The sequence below is a fragment of the Anabrus simplex genome, chromosome 6, assembly GCF_040414725.1.
Source record: "Anabrus simplex isolate iqAnaSimp1 chromosome 6, ASM4041472v1, whole genome shotgun sequence".
Taxonomy (NCBI): Eukaryota; Metazoa; Arthropoda; class Insecta; order Orthoptera; family Tettigoniidae; genus Anabrus; species Anabrus simplex.
This window is the reverse complement of record NC_090270.1, coordinates 220,965,159-220,989,860: the sequence shown is the minus strand read 5'-3', so window position 1 is coordinate 220,989,860 and position 24,702 is coordinate 220,965,159. Positions and strand designations below refer to the sequence as shown.

The window sequence follows — 24,702 nt, the reverse complement described above, 5'->3', positions numbered from 1 at the left end:
TGACTGGTGTATTTCTCAGCCACCGGGACGTCAGATGGACGCTCCCGTCTTCGGCGGTCTTCGCAGTTCCAGCTTATATGGCCTCTGGTTCCACAATTCCAACAGGTAACAGGTCTTCAAGGCACGCAACGGCTCAAGCACCGTTCCGCTGCCTCATTCACTGGGTTGCGCTTGGCTTCATAGAACCTCCTCACGGCTTCGAGGAAATCAGCCAGGGACTTATCGTCCTGCAACCGCTGAGTTTCGTCCACTACCAGGCGGCGCACCCTAGTTTGTAGTATCGATGAATGCTTCGCGGTCTCAAACTCAAACGCGTGGCCAAGACCGTCTCCTACGGTCTTGTGGTAGGCGAGCTGAAGGGCCTGTTGAGTATCTGGGTTGCGTAATCCATCTATGAAGGTCTATCTACCCAGCTCTTCGAGGAACTCTTCTGGTTCTGAAGGATACGCCAGGCGAACAAGATGGGCCACATCTGTCTCAAATTCCTGGAGTGTCTCTGTACTCTTCTGAGTTCTGGTTCAAAGCTGGGTCTACCGAGCTCGATAGCTGCAGTCGCTTATGTGCGGCCAGTATCCAGTATTCGGGAGATAGTAGGTTCGAACCCCACTGTCGACAGCCCTGAAAATGGTTTTCTGTGGTTTCCCATTTTCACACCAGGCAAATGCTGGGGCTGTACCTTAATTAAGGTCAAGGCCGCTTCCTTCCCACTCCTAGCCCTTTCCTCTCCCATCATCGCCGTAAGACCTATCTGTGTCGGTGCGACATAAAATAACTAGCAAAAAAAAAAAAAATGCTGGGTCTGGTACGTCCATTGTAGGTGGCAATCTCCATAACGGGCATCGATATGGGCTTCTGGAGCGGTGTAGTTGTTCTGAGCGCCTTCTGGTAATGCCTGTAGTACACTGAGGGTTTCCCCACTCAGAGCCACGACAAGGGCTGTAGCTTTGTCCAATTCACTCCAGTGGTTAGCAGAACAGGCCGCCTCGAACTGCCGCAGCTAAGTACTCCATGGTACCTTCCCGTCGAATATTGGTGGCGTCACCTTGGTCGAACTCGGTACTGCGGACGATGGCTCATCCACATAGGTCCCGTCTTGTAGGTTATCGCGTAGCTGGGCGACTTCTCGCTTCAGGTCCTGGCAAATAGCGCTGAATTTTTGATCGATCGTAGCTATTTTCTCATCAACCCTCCCTATCTTTTCTTCAAGTTCGTCTTTCACTTTAATTATTTCTGTCTGCAGAATATACTTTATCTTATGGTGACCCTGCTCGATCTGTCTCTGTACGTTTTCTACCTTCTTGTGGTCTTCTTCTGTGTTCCTCTTCATCTTCATTTGATTTTTTTCCATCTTCTCCTCCACCACCTTTTGATTTTCTTCCATCTTCTTTTAATTTTCTCCCATCTTCTTTTGATTTTCCTCCATCTTCTTTTGATTTTCTTCCATCTTCTTCTCCATCTTCTTCATCATCATGTCGAAGAGCACATTTTACTGTGCCTCCATTTTCGTCTGGCCCCAGGTCTGAACTGGCATACAGTAATTAACAAAAGATGAAAATTTTTTTTATATGAGTGTGCATTCACTATACACCGAGTAAATATGGTAGTTTCTAATTTCTAACAGCTATGTAATTTTACTTACAGATACCTTACTTGCTTTATTGTGGTCCGCATTGAAAAAAATAAACTTGGACTGGACTCACGTACTTCGATGTATCACAAAAAGATGTTCCCTAGCCGACCACTAAGTATTTGGCACCTTCAAGAACACAAATAGCTTCAGGTTATATGATAAGCTATCATGTAACACAACTCTAGACGATTTTCTTTCATATGATAAACAACATTTTATCATCAAGTTTTAATCATAACAAACTATATAATCCAGGAATATCCATTTTTGATAATTTTTTTAAACATTACCAGATTTTATTGTTCTTCACTGTATATCATTAGATATTTGTCCATTGTATATCATTGTGTCATTGTCATATCAATTTTTAGGATATACGGCTGAAGACGACTTTTACGAAAAGTCAAAACTAGTAACATGGTGTTTTAACGTATAGTTACTATAATAAATGTGTATTGAATAGGTGGAACTCTTTCTTCATTTGAATTGTAATTATCTTCAATACGGACCACTATGAAAATGATAACTTATGACTTAGTAGAAATCGCTGCACAGGATGTTAAGGGTCGATCAATGTTGATGAAAGACGTTAATTTTAATTAAATACCTGATTTTATATACCATCAAAATGAAAAAGCTTATTTTGGAAATAAAAAGTGAGAAAAATGGGGGTCCTATAGGCAAATAAATATGATATTTTTCTTACCTCAGGTAAAGTATCAAGAAGATCAGCAAACCGCGGCCGTTTGTTAGGATCATGCTGCCAACACTTGAGCATGATGCTGTAATACTCTTTAGGACAGCACTCGGGCTGTTCCAACCTCTGAAACAAATATATATCTCTTGAAGTATATCTGTTAAGCCCTATTACGAATGGACCTTCAATGTATAATGAAACTGGACTCCATTTGAATACAAAAATAGGTGAAGAAAAACATTCCTATAAACTAAATACAGGAGAACAGTAAAAGAGTACAGTATCATTGACAAAAACTGTCAATTATGTTTTTAAAATAAGAAATTTCACTTCATCACTGAATATAAGGGTCCTACTGTATAGTTACATACTGCACATTAAGTGCCAGGATGAAAAAAGAAACAAATATTCATCATAAACAGGGGGCTAGGAAAGAAACACATACAAAGACCAATAAAATAACATGGTAGGGTGCTAATGAACATGAGGTGACAGTGTAGGAAGGCCATAGATTTTTATTTTTTTGCTAGGGGCTTTACGTCACACCGACACAGATAGGTCTTATGGCGACGATGGAATAGGAAAGGCCTAGGAGTTGGAAGGAAGCGGCTGTGGCCTTAATTAAGGTACAGCCCCAGCATTTGCCTGGTGGCCATAGATTTATCTTACAAGGTATCTGCATTAGAGGTGCTGAACTGTGCGTCATTAATGGTTCATTGGCAGGATTTGTGACACTTTAATGCATTTTTTGAGTGTGAGAGTGTTATCTGAAGTGTCTGAGACCTTATACAAATTTTTAATGAAAATATTCAGTAACACTGATGCCCAAAGTGTCAACCGTCTTGTTTATATCCTGTATTGTTTAACATTTATTATATGGCTTCTTGTTGGTGCTTTTAAAGATACATTCTGAAACTTAATGCTATCTACATTATGCTCGTACCAACTACTTAACGACATCAGTTCTTTACTTGTATCTACTGCACCTGTTATATCTTTATCCTTCTGGCACATGTAGTCAACGCTTTATACTGGGTTATGTCTGTAATATTTATCGTATCTAGCTATAACTATGTTTTGCCTAAGCCTGAAGAAGATGCAACAATGCCAACCGGTACGCTCCTTTCCCTTCAGGAAAATGAAGGACCCTGCCACAGTTATGCAACTTCAATGCAAACTAATGAACACCGACTAGAAAACAAGTAAAGTAAAACCTCTCTATAACGGACACCTTGGGAAAAAAAAAAAAAATGTCCGTTATGAAGGGGCGTCCGCCCGAGAGAGGTTATGTAACCGGTTATGTAACAAGGAATCCTTCCCCTCCGAGTTCACTGCCGCCTCTGCAGCACAGTTACAACACCAGACTCAGAGCCAACACAACAGTAGATAACAAATAACAACTTTCGACTAACATAAAACATTATTTCAGTATCTACTGGCATTTTCTGGCAAGGTTTCAGCCAATAGTATTACCTACGGTGCTAAGGGCCACTTACAATTTTCCAACTGATGCTTCTGTCTCACTTCATGCTGACGAATTTCATCAGCGGCCTTGGACATATTATATTTATGACAATCATGTTTATGCTTACGTTCACGCCTTCATGTCGTTGGCTTTATATTTTTACAACTTTGGTTTTCCACTAACATTTTAAATGAACTGTTTTAATTGGAATTTCAATGGAAGAAGTTTTAGTCTCCAACAAGATTTTAGTTTAATCATTGACAGTGTTTACATTAGCATCTTTATATATTGTATCATTTTTCACATTTTTATGTCCCGAATTTTAATAACTGGCTAAACTTTTAGCTTCCACTTTTAATATTAGTTGTACTCTTGATTGTTTTTAGGCTGAAGATGCCCTTAATTGAGGGCGAAACATGTCCCATTTAACTGTGAGTCTATTTATGTAAGCACTATAAGTGGAAATAAAAGTATTGAATAGGTGGATTAAATTAAAACACCTTTATTGTTGTTGAAATATCCTGATAGTCCGTTAAGAAATGCTGTATATAGGAGGATGGGAGCATGTCACCATGGTTTATAAAGTACTTTTTTTTTTTGCTAGGGGCTTTACGTCGCACCGACACAGATAGGTCTTATGGCGACGATGGGATAGGAATGGCCTAGGAGTTGGAAGGAAGCGGCCGTGGCCTTAATTAAGGTACAGCCCCAGCATTTGCCTGGTGTGAAAATGGGAAACCACGGAAAACCATTTTCAGGGCTGCCGATAGTGGGATCCGAACCTACTATCTCCCGGATGCAAGCTCACAGCCGCGCGCCTCTACGCGCACGGCCAACTCGCCCGGTGGTTTATAAAGTACCATCCCTTGCTAGGAGCTTTATGAATGACCGTGGCTGTTATTTGAAAAATAGCAATCCAATATGCCGTGATCGAGACGTACTTTCAATATATAGGATCAACTTTGATAGGTCTGCCCAGTTTGAAGAAGGTAGCTCTGTATTAGATGTGTAAAATATTCAAGAAACTGTGAAACGTATGGAATATCAAGAGTGGAATGACATGAGTTATCACTCACTCCTAACAAAGAGCAACTGGGGGTTCCCAACGAGCAAAGGCAAGTCTATGTAATCTATCTATAGATCTATATACATCAATGTCACTGTATATGGATATTTATGTATTACATCTCTTAAACCACTGGAGCGATTTCAACCAAACTTGGTACACTTGTGACTTAGTACCAGAAGACAAACTTCGTGGGGCAAAGACACCACAAGCACCCTTAAATGCGAGGGGGGGGAGATGGGCTGATTTATAAAAATAATCGATAATAGTATCTAATCCATATTCGGGGTCGCTGCGATGAATAGTGACACTCTGGATTTTTAAAGTTTTAATTTCAGCCCCGTTTGGGGCGTGGGCGAATAAGATATAAAAATAATCTAAAATAGTGTCGAATCCATAGTTTTCGGGGTTGCAGAGATGAATAGTGACACTGCGGATTTATTAAAGTCCTATTTCAGCCTCCTTGGGCTGGGGACGAGGGGAAGTGAGATATAAAAATAATCGAAAATAGATTCGAATCCATCGTTCTCAGGGTCGCTGAGATGAATAGTGTCACTCCAGACTTTTTATCACTTACGGGTGGTGGTCGAAGGGGGTGATATGAAAATAATCGAAAATAATGTTGAATCCATACCTTTCGCGGCCGCTGAGGTGAACAGTGTAATTCCGGATTTTTTAAATCCAAGTTCATCCCCCTTTGAAGTGGGGGCGAGGGTAAGAGTGAGATAAATATAATCGAAAATAGTGTCAAATCCATAGTTCTCTGGGTCGTTCAGATGAATAGCGACACTTCGGATTTGTTAAAGTCCGATTTCAGCCCCGTGTAGGGTGGGGGCGAGGGGGAGTGAGATATACAAAAAATTGTAAACAGTTTTGAATCCATAGTTTTCAGGGTCGCTGAGATGAATAGTGACACTATGGATTTTTTAAAGTCCTATTTCAGCCCCCTTTGGGGTGGGGGCGAGTGATATAAAAAAATCGAAAATAGTGTCGAATCCATAGTTCTCGGGGGCATTGAGATGAATAGTGACACTCCGGACTTTTTATCCCTTACAGGTAGGGGTTGAGGAAGGGGAGAGGTATAAAAGAGTCGAAAATAGTGTCGAATCCATAGTTTCCGTGGTCGCTAAGATGAATAGTGACACAACAGATGTCGTATAAGTCCAAGTTAAGCTCCAATCGGTAGGGGCGAGAGAAGGGGCGAAGAAATAAAAATTTCCAAATGACCATATATTATGGATGTTTATATGTTGTTCCAGCATACGTGTCAACTAAACTTGGTAAAAATATTACCGACTATCTGGAAAAAATACCACGGGGACAAGGTCCCCCTAGAAGCCCTAAAGAAGGGGGCAAAATATAATTATAACTAAAAACGAGCTATATTAGCGTTGAATCCATACCTCTCTGGACTATGAGAGAGATTTCAACCAAACATGGCACACTTCTGACTTACTTCCAGGAGACAAACTGCGAGGAGGTATGGTAACCCTAGCATCCCTAGGGGTGGGGTGGGAGGGGCTGAGATGTAAAAATAATCGAAAATAGTGTCAAATCCATCGTTTTCGTGGTCGCTAAGAAGAATAGTGACATTCCGGACGTCGCTAAAGTCCATCTTCAGCCCCCATCGACATGGAGATGAGAAGGGATGGAAAGGAAAATGCTCAAAACAACGGACATTACGGATATATAAGTGTTTCTTCCAACATAGCCCTCATACAAAATTGGTTCACGTATTTCTTACTATCTAAAAAAAATACTGTTGTGTAAAATATCCCTAGCACTCCTAGCGTAGGTGGTGAAATATGAAAATAAACAAAAACGACTGATATTAATGTTGAATACCATCGTTTACAAGGTCGCTGAGTTGAACTGTGATACTATGGATGGTTAAGTCTTACATATGGGTGTATGAGGGTATGTTCCAGAAGAGTTCTCAACAAATTTTGAAGGATAGCTTGTTGGTCTCGTAGTAATTTGTTGTCAGCTCCTTTGATATGCATGACGTATCCAATGTCTTGGATTGAATGGTTACGGGACTTCACTAGGCGATAAACGTTATTTTCTCCTGCTGGTGTGTCAAGCTGGTCGTACAGACCCTGGTAACAACGATCTTTTGCAGCAGCCACTGCTCTTTTCGCTGCTGATTTCAGCACTTTATACCTCTGAAGGTCAGTATCCAGGCGTGTCTTCCACCAAGTCTTAAAGGCTATCTTTTTCTCCTTGATAGCTTGTTGGACTTCATTATCCCAACACCAAGTCTGTTTATCAATGTATTTTCGCCTGAGTTTTGTTTTTCCCAGAGTTACTGTTGCTGCCTGATATATCTGTTTTACACCATCTTCCCACATGTCCTCAACTGACTGGTCAGGCTTCACTAAGAAGTTGGTTAATGCTGTCTTCATTTCGTTCTTGTGGACATTCATTTTCCACCACTTGATACGCTCAGGTCCAGTTTTAGGTGTCTTAGAACGTTTGACAGTTTTTCGAATATCCAGAACAAGCAAGCGGTGTTGGGGGGCAATGCTGTTATATGGGATCACTTTGGTATCCATTACCATCTTCAGATCTTGTTGTCGAACCATCCAGTAACCGATCTGAGTTGCATGACCTCCACTGGTATATGTAGCTAGATGTGTTATCCTTTTCTTGAAAAATGTGTTGGTCACAACTAGGTCATGAGCCTCTGCACAATCAAGTATATGACATCCCTCATCGTTTCGCGTGCCAAGACCATATCCTCCATGACATTGCCCATATCCATCCCTTTGAGATCCGACATGTCCATTTAAGTCCCCTCCAAGGTAAATGAACTCATCTGGAGGAACTGTTCCAAGATAGGCATTAAGACTATTCCAGAACTCATCCTTCTCATCTTCTGTGCATCCAGTTTGAGGTGCATAGCATGATATGATATGGGCAGTTATTGATGCTAAATCAATCTTGACAGACATGAGCCTATCCGACACTCTGACGACACTTGTGATGTTGTTGCGGTAGCATAAGCCAACCACTATTGCCACACCATTCGATGTTGTGCTGGTGCCATGATAGATGAGTTTGCAGTCATCTCCAATTTCTTTCGCCTTGGAACCTCTCCACTTGGTCTCCTGTATGCAGGCAATATCAACATGTCTGTTCTTCAACATTTCTGCTAGCTCACGATGTCGACCAGTCAACGTTCCAATATTTAGTGTAGCAAATCTTACTCTTGATTGACCTTGTTGGACTAACTTCTTTAACCTACCCCGTCCATGGGAAGGTAACCCTTGCACATTTCTCACGTCACTCGAGCGCAAGTGGCGCATGCCGCTTTGGGGGAACTCCGAATTTCAAGAAGACGTGGCCATAGATGCAACGAAGACTACCTAAACCGGCTGGTCGCTTAGCCTGTCGTTGAGGGCACTTTATACCTACTGCCAGGTGATATTTAGGCCGCCCCTACTATGGAGAACAGACGCCATTTGCAGTCGTTCCACTGGAGTACAGACGCTACTGATTTGCCCGTTTTAAAGATGGTTTACTTAGACAGGGCATAGATGTAATTAAACAATACAGATTTTGTGGTCTAGGCAACACCGGATATGTAGTGTAGAGTTCCTATATGAATCATGGTTTCTATGGCAATTATGTTAAATCGGACAAGATGGCTGACACTTAGGGCAAGAATTTATAGACAGATAAAATAAATTGCCTTTCTATCTAGTGTTATCTATGGAACCACTGTAGGAAACCCAAAATGGCTGCCACTTAGGGCGTAAAACTTTCCCAAATAAAACACCAATAACAGCAAATAAAGATTGTAAAACTACTAGACAACACAAACACTAGGTCAGCACATCAAAATAAGCCGCAAACACACGCTAGAAACCACAACAGAGACACTATTCTTGCATATAGATCAATATATTATGCAGCACAACTTAACTACAATGTCATTATTGTAATGTAAGATGTCATTTAAGCTATTTAAAAAAATCTCTTACTCTTTTTTTTGCACTCTCCTACAACGTATTTTTTTTCTTTATATCCACTCCATGCTTTCTAATTACAAGAATGTCAGAAAAATCCATATTGTCCTCTTGCTCCAAGAATTCCAATAACGTTTCAGCCGACTCCAGTGCGGTCTGAAGCAGTACGCGTTTGTTTGTGACGTACTCTTCTTCCCCATCCCCTTCACTTACACTCATCACTTCGCAGCTGACTGTCGAGTTCCCGTTTGCGCTTTTATTTACTATTTTGTCATCAGTTAAAATGTGATGCCCAGGCAATACATCGTCAGTATTGAAACAGGACCGCCCGTACTTCAGCTTTGTGGAGAGCATGGATAACGCCAAGGCGTGTACGGTTCATGCTTTAGAGAGTACGAGAGAAGGGTAGTGAAATGAGTTCATATTTAAAGTGGAACTTGCAGTTTATTAAAAAAAAAAAAGGGCATGGAAATTATATCACCTTTTATAGATGAATGGTTTGAATGTTCTTGAAGATGTGGAGAAGGCGTCGTTCTGCGGCGTTGGCGTCGTCCTTGTTGAAACGTAGCCCTCTCTTCATAGGGACGATTTCTATATCTTCTGTACCGGAACGGAATGTCTCGACGAGTTTCCCTTTCTTCTCGCAGTTCTGGGTTTACTTGAACCGGAGTCTTCACTTCTGTAGAGTTAGCCGTAGTTTCTTTGGTTCTATCTGCTTTTGTTACGTTTTGAGTGTGCGCAGTATCGAGTTTCCTCAGGACATCATCGAGCTGCTCTAAGTCCTGGATGTTTGCCGCTACCAATATCTCCTGAACGTTTGGAGGGAATTGCAGTGTTATGACCTGAATAAGTTCTTGCTCCGGCAAAAGAGGGTCGAAAAACTGCATCTTTTTAAGCTGAGATATAAGATAATCTGAGTATCGTGAGGAAGTGACGGAAGTGTTATACTTTCTAGAGTATAATTGGAGTTTTATCAAGTGCTGAGTTTCAGAACACCAAAATCATCCAAGTAGAGCTTCCTTAAGTTCTTGATAAGTGCTGATACAAAATTTGAAAGCAGTGTACCGCATTAACGCCCTGCCTTCTAACAATCGAGATGCTATACGTAATCGGCGGTCTGTCTTAATGTGATTTTCCTGAAAATATTCTTCAAGGTTAAGGAGAAACTCTTTAGCAGTATACTCCTCCTTCCCCGAAAATTTGGCTGGTTTTTCCTCAGTCATTTTAAAAGCTGTGGAAACAATCATGATTTCTCCACTAGTACTGTGAAGGCTGGATGTCTTGGAGTTCGAATTTTAGGGTTTTAATTTTCCCCTGTATGGAATTCTCAATTTCCTTGACCTCCTTCTCTAAGTCGGTCTTAACTTCTGCTACATCGCGACAGATATGAGTAATCTGCGTGTGAGCACTATCTAGTTGTGTCTTGACACGTTTATCGGCCTCTTCTTGCTGAGTTTTCAGAAGAGTAATTTTGTTTCCCCAACTTCACAAAATTGTTTTTAACAGATTCATGGAGTTTGTCTTGAATAGAAGCCATTTTGGTTTGCGCAAGTGATAATTGAGCATGGGACTCTTGAAATTCTCCCTTTAAGTTTTCTACTACTTTAAGGACTTTCTGTGAAGAAGGGAAAGCAATTTTTAAGTCCTCCGCTACTTGTGATTTGATGTCTTGTTTAATGGTTTCTAAGTCACGTGTTAATTTTTCATTTATTTCCGTAAACTTAGAATCCAATCTTTTGTTAGACTCTTTAAATCGTTTCTCAATTTCGGCACCTGCACTATTGAGTCTACGTTCCAAATTGTTATTAACTTCTGCAAACTTTTTATCGACAGACTCGGTTAATTTTACAATGTTAGCCTCGTTAGCCTCCCTAAGCTGAGTGATGTTGCGATTAGTTACTTCATAAGCCTTCCTAAGCTGACCTATACTAGTATTAGTGGCCTCATTAGCTTCTCTAAGTTCAGTCATATTGGCATTAATACGACTTTCCAAGGCAGTGTTAGATTCTCTAAGTTGAGTCATGTTAGCACCTAAGGTAGCGTTAGATTCTCTAAGTTGAGCTCCTAAAGTATTATTAGTGGCATCAATATGCTTTCCTAATGCAGCATCAGATTCAGCAATCTTACGCCCTAAATTAGTGTTACTTTCTGTGATCCTGTCATTTAGACTGACTTTTAAAGCCTCAATAGCAGCTGGTATATTCTCCATATTAATGTCAATATTTTCACAAAATGCAGAAAATACAATCATTCAATTCATATGTAAAATCACCATTATTGTCCAATGGTAAAGTTCAATAGTTCACTAACACAAATATTAAACACTTATATGAGACTGTGCATGAATCACATATTGTGCCTGAAATGTTTAAGTACAATGAAAAAATAATCATCACTTGTGCCATAAAAATTAGTCTGAGTTCTGTGCCATGAGTTCAAGATTTTATCAAAGTCATTGAATTGAACTTGCTAAAATTTAAAGTATTCACTGAACTGAAGTTAAAGTTTAAAGTATTCACTCCTATCTGAACTTGAAAGTAAAGATATCATTGTTTTCATCAAAGTTAATTATTGTCACTTTGTACTCTCTTTAATCAGGCCCCAACGTCATGGGTGCCACTTTACTATTCACTACCTTCTCTCTGAAACAAGAACGCCCGTACTTCAGCTTTGTGGAGAGCATGGATAACGCCAAGGCGTGTACGGTTCATGCTTTAGAGAGTACGAGAGAAGGGTAGTGAAATGAGTTCATATTTAAAGTGGAACTTGCAGTTTATAAAAAAAAAAAAGGGCATGGAAATTATATCACCTTTTACAGACAAATGGTTTGAATGTCCTCGATGATGTGGAGAAGGCGTCGTTCTGCAGCGTCGGCATATGTCGTAGGTGTCAGCGTCGTCCCACGTCGTCGAAATTGTCCCACGGCGGTTGTTAGCCCTTGATGTTGAAGGAGACTTGAACCTGGAGCGATCGTCTGATGATAGTGCAGCGTGGAATAGTTGTTTAACTTTGTATTCCACTAAGTCCCATGAAAGGAGCAGAGAAATGTAAAACTTTCGCACAGAATGTCAACAGAATCTGATACGACACTTAGCTACCGCACTGCACTGCAAATTATGGCAAAACACTGTTTACTGGCCGAATAAGTTCCACTATAAATGGTGTTGGATGCACACTTGAAAAAAAAAAAAAGATGAATTCAAAATCACAGTTCTGTGAGAATGATTAATATTGTTCGTGCAATAGTCACTATCGAACTTGAAGTGATAGGCAATGAAAATAATCTGGAACTTTCTGAGATACAATGGTTAAGTCCTTTGGACACAGTCTCTGCACTGTTTGTAATGAGTACCTGCAATGTTCTAGCACACACACACGTAGAAATAAATTAAAGTTTCTGCAAAGACAGAAAAGAAATAGTTTACGACACAGTCTCGTGAAAAAGAGCCAAGTTCTGTTACGACTCAAGTCTTAACAAAAAAATCATGTAGTTTCTCGGAGATAAATTTTCCACTGAGGCACATTTTTACATGTAACTGAATATAACTTTACAGCGATAAATGTAGACACAGTCCTTTATGAGGGGAATTAACATAGTCCCTTGAAAAGAAATAAAGGTACCGTATTTCACGAATCAGCACAGTCCTTGAAAGGAAATATCGGCACAGTTTTATGAAAGTAAATGTGAAATGGATTGACACAGTCTTTTGAAAATGAAGGTTGGCACAGTCTTATGAAAGAAAATGTCGACAATGATTTTTCACGGGGTGAATTGACACAGCCTTTAAAAGGAAGGTTGGCACTGTCCTTGATGAAACAAATTGACACTGTCCATAAAAAGAATTGTACTATCACTAGGGCACAATTTTACAAAATAGCCTAACACAGTCTCTGTAGAGGAAACAACTAAAGCACAGTCGTTATGCCCTAAGTCCTCTAAGCACAGTTTCAAAATATCAAGTGATTACTCCACAGTCTCTTCAATTACACAATTTTCAAAGCGAAATAATGTCACTCGGCTCGACAAACCAATATTATCAGTGAATAAGCTTTTGCTTACACGCGAAGTTAAGAGTTCACAGAGAAGGCTTTCAACACTCGTATTATGCACTTTCAAACCCCGGCCCTTAGCCAGACAGAGTAACGAACTGTATCACATCTGCGAGACGACTGGTTCATGACGAAGTACTGTGACACACTGACACACTCTGATCTCCTCGAGGCTGGCGACCCCCTTATATTGCTCGAGGTCGGACGGCGAGAAAGGAAATATGAGTTTCTTAAAAAATTTATACCTCGGCCATCCTTCCGCCAATTTTAATGACATTTCGGGTAGCAGCATTTGTTGTCCAGGCCTACAAGGTGACGTTCTCCAAAAAATGATCTGACCTTCCGTTCATGATGAAATGCCATAGAATTGAATAGAACTTTCGGTGTGACGTCACTTGGCCTTGGCTGGCACTCTGTAGCAGCGCTTGCTTGCATGCTGTCCCCCATGATGCCTGCGTGCTCGGCGCTCGTTTTGAATCTATACAGTCGGGTGTTAGTGCGTTCTTCTCAAGAACAAGAACGTGAACGCGAATGCTCGCAGGGCGTTCCCGTTTCAGTATGAAGCCACTCCTCAATGTTACTTTCATCCAGTTCTCCAAATGAATATTATTTTCAATAGTCTTCAGGATATCTTTAATCATCAATCCCTCATTTTCATCTTCATCAGTGAACCCATGAAAATTGTTGGCAAGCTCTTTGACATCAACATAGAATTTTCTCCACGATCGAGTGATGTTCTGAGCGGTTATTAGATCCCATAATTTCTGGGCAATATAAGGCCTAGCAATTCCCGCTTATAATGCGCCTTAAAGGTTGCGTGACGCCTTGGTCCATCGGCTGAATTAATGAAGTTACATTAGGTGGCAAATAGGAAACAAAAATGTTTCCATCCTCTGATTTCAACTCTGTATCAACAGGGTGAGAGGGTGCATTATCAAGGAAAAGGACAACCTTTAATGGCAAGCCTTTGGACGCCAAGAAATCTCGAACCCGCGGAACAAACTTATTATGGAACCAAGTTCTGAAAATATTGCGTGTCATCCATGCAGATTTGTTATGACAATAATCTACTGGGAAATATTTCATCACTGTTCCTTTGAAAGGACGCAGATATTTTGCTTTACCAACAACAGCTAATTTTAATTTATGGTCGCCACTAGCGTTCGCACAGGACAAGATGGTAACGCGATCTTTACTAGATTTGTGACCAGGAGCTGATTTCTCTTCAGCAGCTGCTAGTGTTTTACTAGGTAAGTACTTCCAATAAAGTCCAGTTTCATTGGCATTGTACACTTGACTTGGAACGAAATTGTATCTCTCAATCATGCGCTTAAACTTGCATCTAAAGTTTTCTGCTGCACTACTTAGTTTTTCTCCTTCGATGTTTAATTCTCGAATGTCATGTCTGTCCTTAAATCTCTGTAGCCAACCATTGGATGCTGGTGAGGACCCTGAGAGCCCCATCTTTTCGTGAAAAATTTGTGCCTGCCTTGTTATTATAGGACCACTAATAGGTACACCTTTGCTTCTATTTTGCTGAAACCACGTGAATAACGCAGCATCCAGTTCTTTTAAAGATGATGCTTGTTTTTCTTTTAGCGAATCCATGAAAACTGTCAGAACTCGCCGCAAACTGCAACACTGTCTTTATTCTTCATTAGGTCCCGCACTGTTGTCACACCCACACCAAACTCAGATGCTAAATTTGAGACTAGTTAACCTTTCTTTAACCGTTCGATTATATTAATTTTATTTTGTATGGTTAAAACAATAAACAATAAATAAATAAATAAATCGAAAACTGTTACTATGTCTGTCAACAGGCAGAAGAAGAAAGGAAAAATAATGCTGGAAGGTACACAACTGGAAACAGTAGACCAATATAAATATCTTGGGTGCATCATTTCAAGTGATAACAGAATACAGCATGAGATTAACAACCGCATTCAAAAATCAGCTCAGTTTTACCATCAAGTTCGGAACCTCCTCTGGAACGAACAAGTTCCCTTAAGATCAAAGCAGATTCTATTCCAATCATACTTCACCCCCATAATAACATATGGCCTAGAAACCTGCACAGCAACCCAACAAGTGGACAGCAAACTACAAGCCGCAGAAAGGAAGTTCCTACGAACTATGGTACAGAAGACAAAAAGGGACAGGGTAAGGAATGAAAGAATAAGGGAGCAAGCTGGTGTGTACCCATCCCTGAATGAAAAAGTGACAAGGGCCCATTTGAAATGGTTTGGCCATGTCAAACGAATGGACGATAGAAGGACAGCAAAACAATGGCTACACACAGTCGTGGCCGGAAAACGACCGGTAGGAAGACCTAGGAAGAGGTGGCTGGACCAAGTGAAAGAGGACATAGGAACAAGAGGAATCAGCTGGGATGTCGTCTTGAGAGAAGAGTGGTACATGGACAGACAGAAGTGGAGAGTGCTCGTAAACCACACCCGGGCAACTGGAGTGGAAAACTGATGATGATGATGATGATGGTTAAAACTATTACAAGATATTAATTTTACCTTTGTAAAGTGGTTAAAACTATACGCTTTCTTTCTACTGCAGATTTCAATCTCAACATTTCTCGGCTGTTAGAATGGAAAATAAATGTTCAACTTTATCAGTCACTCTCACATTTCCTTACTTTGCACTACAGTACAGAATACAGCCTACCTGTCTACTAATAGCGGAGGTTGACTATGACGGACCGCTAGGCTGGTTTACGATTCCTGTGCATTGTGAAATATTTACGATGCAGTAGCCTGTGGTGAAAATATTTAACCTGGACAGAGAACGATATGAAAGATCTACGTATGGTACTCGGAGATGTTACATGCTACCAAATAAGTTGTAGTAGAAATGACCAGCATACCGTACTCTATGCTCCGTGGGCTGGGAGAGGGGATATTACAGTACATTATTTGTCAACAATGGAACGGATAATAAAGTTTGTGACTGTTGAGTTTGAATAGCATCCTTCTTCTTTCGTAACAGTTACAAGTTAAATCATTTTACACAACATAAAATTACATAGCAAAAAAAAATGTATGAAGTCATGTCTCCAATGCCAATTGCCAGTCTATGCGCGTGTACATACAGTAGTTACTGTACGTTATGATCGTGGACTCAGGAGTTGGAGAGTCAATGTACAGTCACTCCAAAACGGAATACTGTACCAAGATACTGACTCAGATGGTTGAGGCAATGGCCTTGTGACCCCAACTTGGCAGGTAAGATTCTAGCTCTGTCTGGTGGTATTTGAAGGTGCTCAAATATTTTCTGCTAGTTGCTTTACGTCGCACCAACACAGATAGGCTTTATGGCAACGATTGGACAAGGAAGGGCTAAGGAGTGGGAAGGAAGCAGCCGTGGCCTTAATTAAGGTACAGCCCCAGCATTTGCCTGGTGTGAAAATGGGAAACCACGGAAAACCATTTTCAGGGCTGCCGACAGTGGGGTTCGAACCTACTATCTTCCGAATACTGGATACTGGCCGCACTTAAGCAACTGCAGCTATCGAGCTCGGTGGTGCTCAAATAAGTCAGCCTCGTGTCGGTTGATTTACTGGCACGTAAAAGAACTCCTGCGAGACAGTTTCGGCACCTCGGCGTCTCCGAAAACCATCAAAGTGGTTAGTGGGACGTAAAACCAATAACATCATTATTATTGTTATTATTGACATCAAGAATACACTCATTCAGTTTTGGAGCGACTGTACACTGCTTTTTAAAAAATCAACTTTATTTGGCGACGGATAATCCAAAGAACGGTTAATCAAGGGACGGATAATCGAGGTTTTACTGTATCCTAATATAAAGAATTTCTGATGATCAAAAGTGGTTGAGAACTCAGTTTACAGTACCCAGAAAATAAAATGAAAGTAAATGCACAATAATAGTAAACCATTCTCCTAGAGATGAAATTAAATCATTTTAAAATGAACAAACCTGAAAGTTGGGCTCATCAATTGCTTCCAGAATCTGATGACCAGTGAGAGCAGCCCAAGGCTGAAAACCATAGCTGAACATCTCCCATAAGGTGACACCATATGCCCAAACATCTGAAGCTGATGTGAAACGCAAGTAACTGATACATTCTGGTGCACACCTGAGGAACATATTCAATTTTCTTCAGAAATGTACATCAATGGATAAGACAAGAATATAATACATACTTTAGAGAAGACTGAGATATTGCTTTGATTCTACAAGATGAACTCATAATCTACTGAACATTTAAATGAATTGGAGGAGTAAATATAATAAATAGAAAATTTTAATGAAGATTTGTAACTGTTTTTATATTGTTGGCTTTTCTACTGTTTCCTACTATCATGCTGTTTCCAAAATTATCAAAAATCAATACTTCGAAACATAACATGTATTTTACATTAAATTTTATTATTCAGTGTGAAGTTTATCAAGCACCATGAATGTAGTCATAAATTAATTTTCTGCTTACACTGCACTCACCAACTCTAGCAATTACCGATAAACCTGAGAGCTGGAATTCTATTTCCAAGAAGTATGTCATGCAATAATTACAGTTGAAACTGACTTATACATATATCAAGGGGAAGAGAAGAAACTACTTGTAACTCAGAATTACTTAGAAATCAGACTTACACAATACATCACATATTTACTGAAAAACCAATGGAATAGACCTACATGTGTAAATCCTTGATTAATAAAAAATACATTAAGACAGAACATATTATTCTGAACTTGGTACAGCCTTAAAGAAATCAGATAGGTTGGCTTGTTTCACTTTTCTTGCATTAAGAGTATAAACCTCCTTTTGCAATTTAGTAATGAATTCAAAGCATTTTCACTACAACTTTTCGCACTGATGTAACGCCTACACACATCGATTGCACTTAAAACTTCACTCAGTTTAAGTGTTTCAAAATTCAAGTCGTTATCTCCATCACTGTCACTATCGCTTGTAGCTGGTCCAACACCACTGCGTTGTTGGCATACATCAGCAATAATCTCTTCATCCGGTAGTTCTCCACGTACAGCCAGATTATCATCGAAATGCACTAAAGTATCTAATTCTACACCCTCCGGTAGCGTTAGCTCATTGCCAGATGAAACTTCGTCCCCATAATCATCATTAGAGGCAGCCTCTTCTAGAAAGACACCAGCTTTGCAGAAACAGTTGCTGATTGTGGAGGATGACACCTGCTTCCTTCCAGGCAGCCGAAATAAAGTCCATGGCTTGTAGCAAATTAATGGAGAGAGGTTCATTTCCTGCATCACTCATCATCATCATCATCATCATCATCATCATCATCATCATTTCCCAACTCCAGTTTCCTGGGTGTGGTGTACAAGTGCTCGCCATCTCCTTCTGTCTTCATACATCTTCTGATCCAGTACATCCTCCCATTTGTATCCTCTCCCCTCCACATCTGATCTTACAGTCTCTATCCAACGTTTTCTTGGTCTTCCCTGTGGTCTTCTTCCTATGAGATTAAGGTCGAAATATTTTCTGGCAGGTCTTTCCCTGTTCATTTTCATTATGTGCCCATGCCACTGAAGACTGCGTTTCTTTATGACACTGATAATAGGAACCTCAATACCAGCTACTTTCCTATTCACTTCATTTCTGATCTTGTCCTTTCTGGTTGTTTGGTTCATGGTTCTAATGAATCTGATTTCAGTTGCTTGGATTCTACTGAAGTCCTTGTTTAGTAGGGTACATGTTTCTAAACCGTACGTGAGGATTGGTACGAAGTAAGTGTGGTGCATGATTGTTTTCGCTTTCTGTGGTATTTTGCAGTCCCAGAGGAGATTTCTGACTTGACTGTAGAAGTTTGATGCTTTCTGTGTCCTGCTGAGTATTTCCTGCCTAACAGTGTTGTCTTTCGATATTGTGCTTCCGAGGTACTTGAAGTGGGAGGCTGATTCGATTTTTTCTCCTTCCAGAAATATATTTGAGCTTGTTCCTTCCCTGTTGATGGTCATTTCCATTGTCTTTGTTTTGCACATCTTCAGTCCAAAATTTTTGAATGTGTTGTTCCATTCATTAAGTTTCTTCTGAACTTCAGCTTCTGTCTCTCCCCATAAAAGCACATCATCAGCAAATACCAGGGCGTTTGGTTCACTGTCCATTTTCTTGATAGATTTGATGACCTTGTCCATTACTATTACGAACAGGAGTGGTGACAGAGCACTTCCTTGTTGGACACCTCTCTTTGTTTCAAACAATTTTGATCGTCCGTTGCCTATCTGGACACAGCTGTAGCACTTCTGGTATAGCATCTTGACTTTGTCAATTAAGTACTTTGGCACCTTTAGGTCTTCCAGACATTCCCACACCTTGTTTCGGGGAACACTATCATATGCTTTTTCAATGTCCACAAATGCAATCACAAGATTTCTTCCGTATTCCCAGTACTTTTCTGTCAGCATCTTTACTGCAAAGATAAGATCCACAGTATTTCGACCTTTCCTGAACCCGTGTTGTTCTTCCTCAAGCAAAGATTCCACTATCTTCCTAAGTCTTGTTTCTATGATCTTTTACAGCAGCTTCAGTGAGTGTGACAACAGCGTGATGCCTCTGTAATTTCCACATTTCCGTCGGTTGCCCTTTTTGAACAGTGGGATGATGACTCCTTTACTCCAATCTTCTGGAATTTTGTTACTTTCCCAAATCACTGATAACACTCTATATAGCCAATTCAAGCATCACTCAGTGTTATTAAATATTGAACGAGCATTTTTCTATAATGCACTTTGAAATTTGCAATGATGCCTAAATCAAGCGATTGTAGAACACTGGTACAGTTAGGTTGAAAAAATTCCACTTGGGCATTCTCCAGAACGATTTGAGATTGAGATCCATAAGAAGAAGGATCTTCTTCTGTTTCTTTTTCATTTTAATGTCCACTTATTTCAACCACTGTTCCATTAGAAGCATAATCATCCAAGAATTTCTGTTGGATTCATATTCCATAGGTTTTGTTTTCGCACCCTTAAAACACCTTGGATTCTTCGATTTTCCTATCACAAGTGGAGGAAGTTTGTCAGATCCATCCACATTGGTGGTGAGAAGTAGGTACTGTTACACGAATTTTACTTTTCTTCCCTCCATGGCATGAGTCACCTTTTTCTGCTAATGTTTTATTAGGAAGGAGATTGTAGAACAGATCAGCCTCATCACAATTGTAGATGTTTGGAGGCTGATCATCGCTTACGATATCCGACAGAACCTCTTCTTTCCAGTGTTGCACTGTGACATCGTACACAGCTTTTGAGTCACCGCAACTTGTTCTCCCTGTGATTCCATGACGATTTTTAAATCCTTGCAACCATCCTGATGAAGCCTTGAAATCAGCAGCGACACTCATAATTTTAGCTAAATCTATTGCTTTTCCCTTCAGCATGTCACCACTAATTGGTAGAGGTTCAGCCCGCTTTTACTGGAACCATGTGAAAAGTGCTTTCTCCAAATCTACATACCTTCCTTCTTGGTGACGGCTGCGATTTGCTGATTTTGAACCCAGTTTTAAGAACTCAACCAAAATAGTTTCTTTTACTGATGACTGTACATATCGTGGTATAAGCAATCCCTAAGCCTGAAGCAATTTCAGTTTTGGTTTTGTGAGGATTAGCGTCCACTTCTCGTATAAATTTTACTTTGTCATCTAGGGTATAACGTTTCTTTTTTCTGTTCTCCATGGCTAATCAAAAGCAAGTGAATGACAAAACTACTGCTCAGCAGTAAACACCACATACCGGCAACATGGACAGTTTACTTCTCCGTTGTTCCCACGAAAGAAATTCTGATATTCAAACAAATTTACTGTATTTTCTTTTGTTTAGGCACCAAAACTGTCCACTTTTGCTTGTAATGTATCTTAATCTTAGGCGGCATTGTAAAAGTAAAAAACGACGAAGGTAGAGCAGGAGCGCGATAGAGAGCGAAAGGGACTCGCTCGGTTGGCCTTTGTTAAGCCGGCAGTAAGTAAGGGTCAACAATGTCACTCGGCGAAACTCTTTGTCTTCTGTTTCAACACCGAAACCTGACCTCTCTACTTCCGCCTACGCCGACAAAGAGGAATCTTCGCAAATACAGTAGTTTCTTTTAAAACAGAACGTGCTCATTATAATTACGCAAAACTCAGTTATATTTCACTGACACTTAATACGTATAACAACGAATTACGCATGAACAGATTATGTATAAATAAGGTTTAATTAACATGCTTTTAAATTACATTTTGCCGGGACCTAAAGGAAATTACGTACAAATACGAATTACGCAGAACAGAGTTACGTATAAAACAGGTTGAACTGTATTTTCTTTTTTAACATCCCACCAGTTATTACACTCGATCTTAAGAGACACTACAGTGTCAAAATTATGTCTTACTGGAAAGGATATCATACCCACTATCTTGTGAACAAAAGGACAATGACCAATGAACATTCTTACTGAGGTGCTATTGAGGCCAGTGTGCGCACTTTAGGTTTGAAACTTACATTAATGCCTACCTTACATACAAAGGTTATTGGAGCAAATGTCCCACTGAATCAATATGGATGATCATGCCCTCAAAAGTAGCTTTCTGTATATCAGTCCATAATGAAAAATATCAGCTTCAAACTGTGGATGTTGGCAGAAAAATAATAATTTTTTGACTTTTGAAAAATAATTTGTTTTTTATGAACCACTACTGCAAGAAATTATGGAACTGTAGTAACCATTTTGTGATCATCATCATCATCATCATCATCATCATCATCATCATCCCCCTTGTCCAATTTGATCTTGGATTGGGTTTTGGATCACTGATCTTTATCTCTGCCTGTCTTTCCACCAATCTTCATCAAAGATGTCTTGAAAGTTTACCACTTTCTGCCTTAAGTCTTGTTCAATTTGTTCTTTCCATCATTTCCTGGATCTACCTCTAGGTCTTATCCGTCTAATCTCCAGTTCAAGCACAGACTTCGGGATCCTCATTCTTCTTCTCACATTTCATTTTTCTTTCACATGCCCATACGACAACGATGGGATAGAAAAGGCCTAGGAATAGGAAGGAAGTGGCCGTGGCCTTAGTGTGAAAATGGGAATATTAGACCAACAATTTGACTGAACATCAGAAAAATGAAATATGTATACTTATAATCTTACAAACACCCCTAAACCAAACCAATGGGCCTTCTGCCTACCAAGCGACTGCTGCTCGGTCCAAAGGCCTGTAGATTACGAGGCGACGCATGGTCAGTGTGATAAATCCTCTCTGCTGTAATCTCTTGCTTTCAAGACCGAGGTCATCATCTTACCATTAAATAGCACCTCAATTAAAGGTAATTGTAGAATGAGTGAACCTGGAACCAGCCCTCTTATCCAGGTAAAAATGCCTGACCTGGCCGGGAATCAAACCAGGGCCCTCCGGGTGAGAGGCAGGCAAGTTAGACCACGCGACCGGCTTCAAAGATTAATTACTGGTGCGCGACTTAAAAATCTCGAAACTTTACATTCAGTTTTACCGCGGAAACTTTGTCAGTTTCCTCTGAAAACTTCTTTCAGTTCAGCAACTTTGATCAGCCAAACTCTTCAAAAATCGAATACCCGTAACCCCAAACCAAACAACAATCAACCACATGTAGTTATTATTTCACTAATCTAATAAAATAAAGCACATTAGATAAAAAAAGCGCTCAACTTGATGGCAAAATCAGTTTTCCTTTTATACTTCTATTGTAATTTAGTCACCGGTATACTGTTCATAGTCAATTTATGGAAATCTCGTATCGCGTAAATTAGACCTACTTCAACTTTTAAAGATTAAGTTGAACTCGAGAATATGGTTTTGAATGTAAGTATCGATTCTCAAGTTCTCGAACGCATTACATTCAATTCTGCCCATCACTGATCACAATCAAATTGGAAAGAGAAAAGATATCATTAACACTTCCAAAATTATGGTTATTCGCAAATAAAACAATTGCAGTTTTTATAATATTTAAACACAAATATGTGAAATTCCCAGTCTTATATTAGGACCAAAACAGCAATAGGCAATCCCAAAACCTCCCATGACTTTATGTATGTAAGGCGCAATATCTGTTCTGGTCTCGATAACATAATTGTATACGATAATATTGAAATACTAAATTTGTGTTGCTTAAGATGGAGCAGTTTCGATTCCTGCCTGAGAGCCAAGTGACTATACAGTGCCCTGAGGGAAGTGCCGAAAACCTGTTCGGCGATACACTCGAAAAAAGTAAAAAGATACAACATCTCACCCTGGACATAATGTAGACGTTTTGCAAGAACGAATATTTGAAGAAACTCGTTCCGTCTTCAAGTAGAGCTCCTGAAATGCGCTCTGTCTCCTTCCAATTGTTGTGGACACTCTTTGTTTTATGATTTCGAAGGATTCTCTAAACAATACCATCCGAATGCAATGCTAAGATCATCCCTTATGCAAGTTCACTGCCGATCGCTTTTGCAGCACAGTAGGCTATTTCCTCAAATTACTGCAATGGCGGGACGTTAACACCATGATCCGTAAGTATGCCGTAGCCGTCCTTTTATTAGATACAGTTTCTTGAAAAACACGAGATCGAGGATTTAGCGTTGATGGGACTGAAATTTCTGGACAGTTGATCCGGGAAATTGTTTCTTCGAGGAACGGATAATGCGGGATTTTTACAATTTAATTAAGGATGTTCGCGGGACCACATAATTTGAATTAATAATACGGGAAAAAGTAGTTTCCAGGTACGTATAATCGAGGTTCTACTGCCCCTGCTTCAAAGCAGAATCGTTCTTCTCCGACAAATCATGTTCAGGAGTCTTGTATGCAAGATTTATTTTTTCATTTTCTTGGTATAGAAAAGCCAAGTGGGGTCTAATATGTGAGGGGGTCTAATACATGAGTAAATACGCTATGTGGTGAAATACAGTAGAAGTCGTACTGGCAATGGAATGAACATACGACAGACATTATGTGCCTAGTTTCACTGTGAATGATAGCGTAACAAATTACTCAACAAAACTAGTCACTGTTATCAGAAATTCAAGATAGAAGAAAAAGCAGTCCACTCACCATGCAATAGGCAGCTTTAGATTTACGTTGAAGTTGGTCTGATAGTAATCCTTTCCAACACCAAGAGCACGAGATAACCCGAAGTCAGAAATCTTCACCTTGTTCTTGGAGAAAACAAGGATGTTTCTTGCAGCTAAATCTCTGGAAAATACATATTAATTGTAAATAACACAGCACTGCCTCTGGGTTAATTTTAACCTTTTATTTTGCTTGCCCACATGCCAGAGAAACATGAACTCTATTGTGTGATCTACTGCTGTTTTAATTAATTCTGTCGGGTAAATATCAAATGCATCTCTTCAGATACTTTACAAGCTGAAACAGAATTGAATGGACTTTTTCCTGCCCTTCAAAAATCCAATGGCTTCTGCTAGGTTTGAACATGTAAACTTGGGATCCAGATACCAACACTCTAATACACTTTGTACAGTAATTACATAAAATGTTACCAATTTCTAATAAAATTGCAGAAAGCTTAAAATAACAAACATGATTTGACATAGTTCTTATCAAAATAAATCATATATTCACCTCCATAATCTTATTAAGATAAAAATTCCCTTTACAAGATATAATTTGCATGAATGCGGAGGAAAAGCAGCGAGCTAATAGGCAGTTGGCTGGAAAGCCCTTGGAATTACATTGCACTGACCTACATACATAGCAGTAAAACCACTCATTTCATCTACAAAGAAATCCCATAAGGCCTATGACCATACATTAAAAATGATACTGAATTATTATGTCAA

The 24,702-nt window shown here is 39.8% G+C and overlaps 1 protein-coding gene across 1 annotated transcript in view; it reads right to left on the bottom strand.

Moving 5' to 3' along the window:
• Ack-like (activated Cdc42 kinase-like) overlaps nucleotides 1-24,702 on the bottom strand; it is a 182,412-nt gene that overhangs the window by 128,364 nt on the left and 29,346 nt on the right. Inside the window, exons 7-9 of the mRNA XM_068228267.1 lie at nucleotides 23,954-24,094; nucleotides 16,833-16,992; nucleotides 2,337-2,453 (exon numbers count right to left, since the gene is read on the bottom strand). Coding sequence (XP_068084368.1) covers nucleotides 2,337-2,453; nucleotides 16,833-16,992; nucleotides 23,954-24,094 — 418 coding nt within the window. The remainder of the gene's footprint in view (nucleotides 1-2,336; nucleotides 2,454-16,832; nucleotides 16,993-23,953; nucleotides 24,095-24,702) is intronic.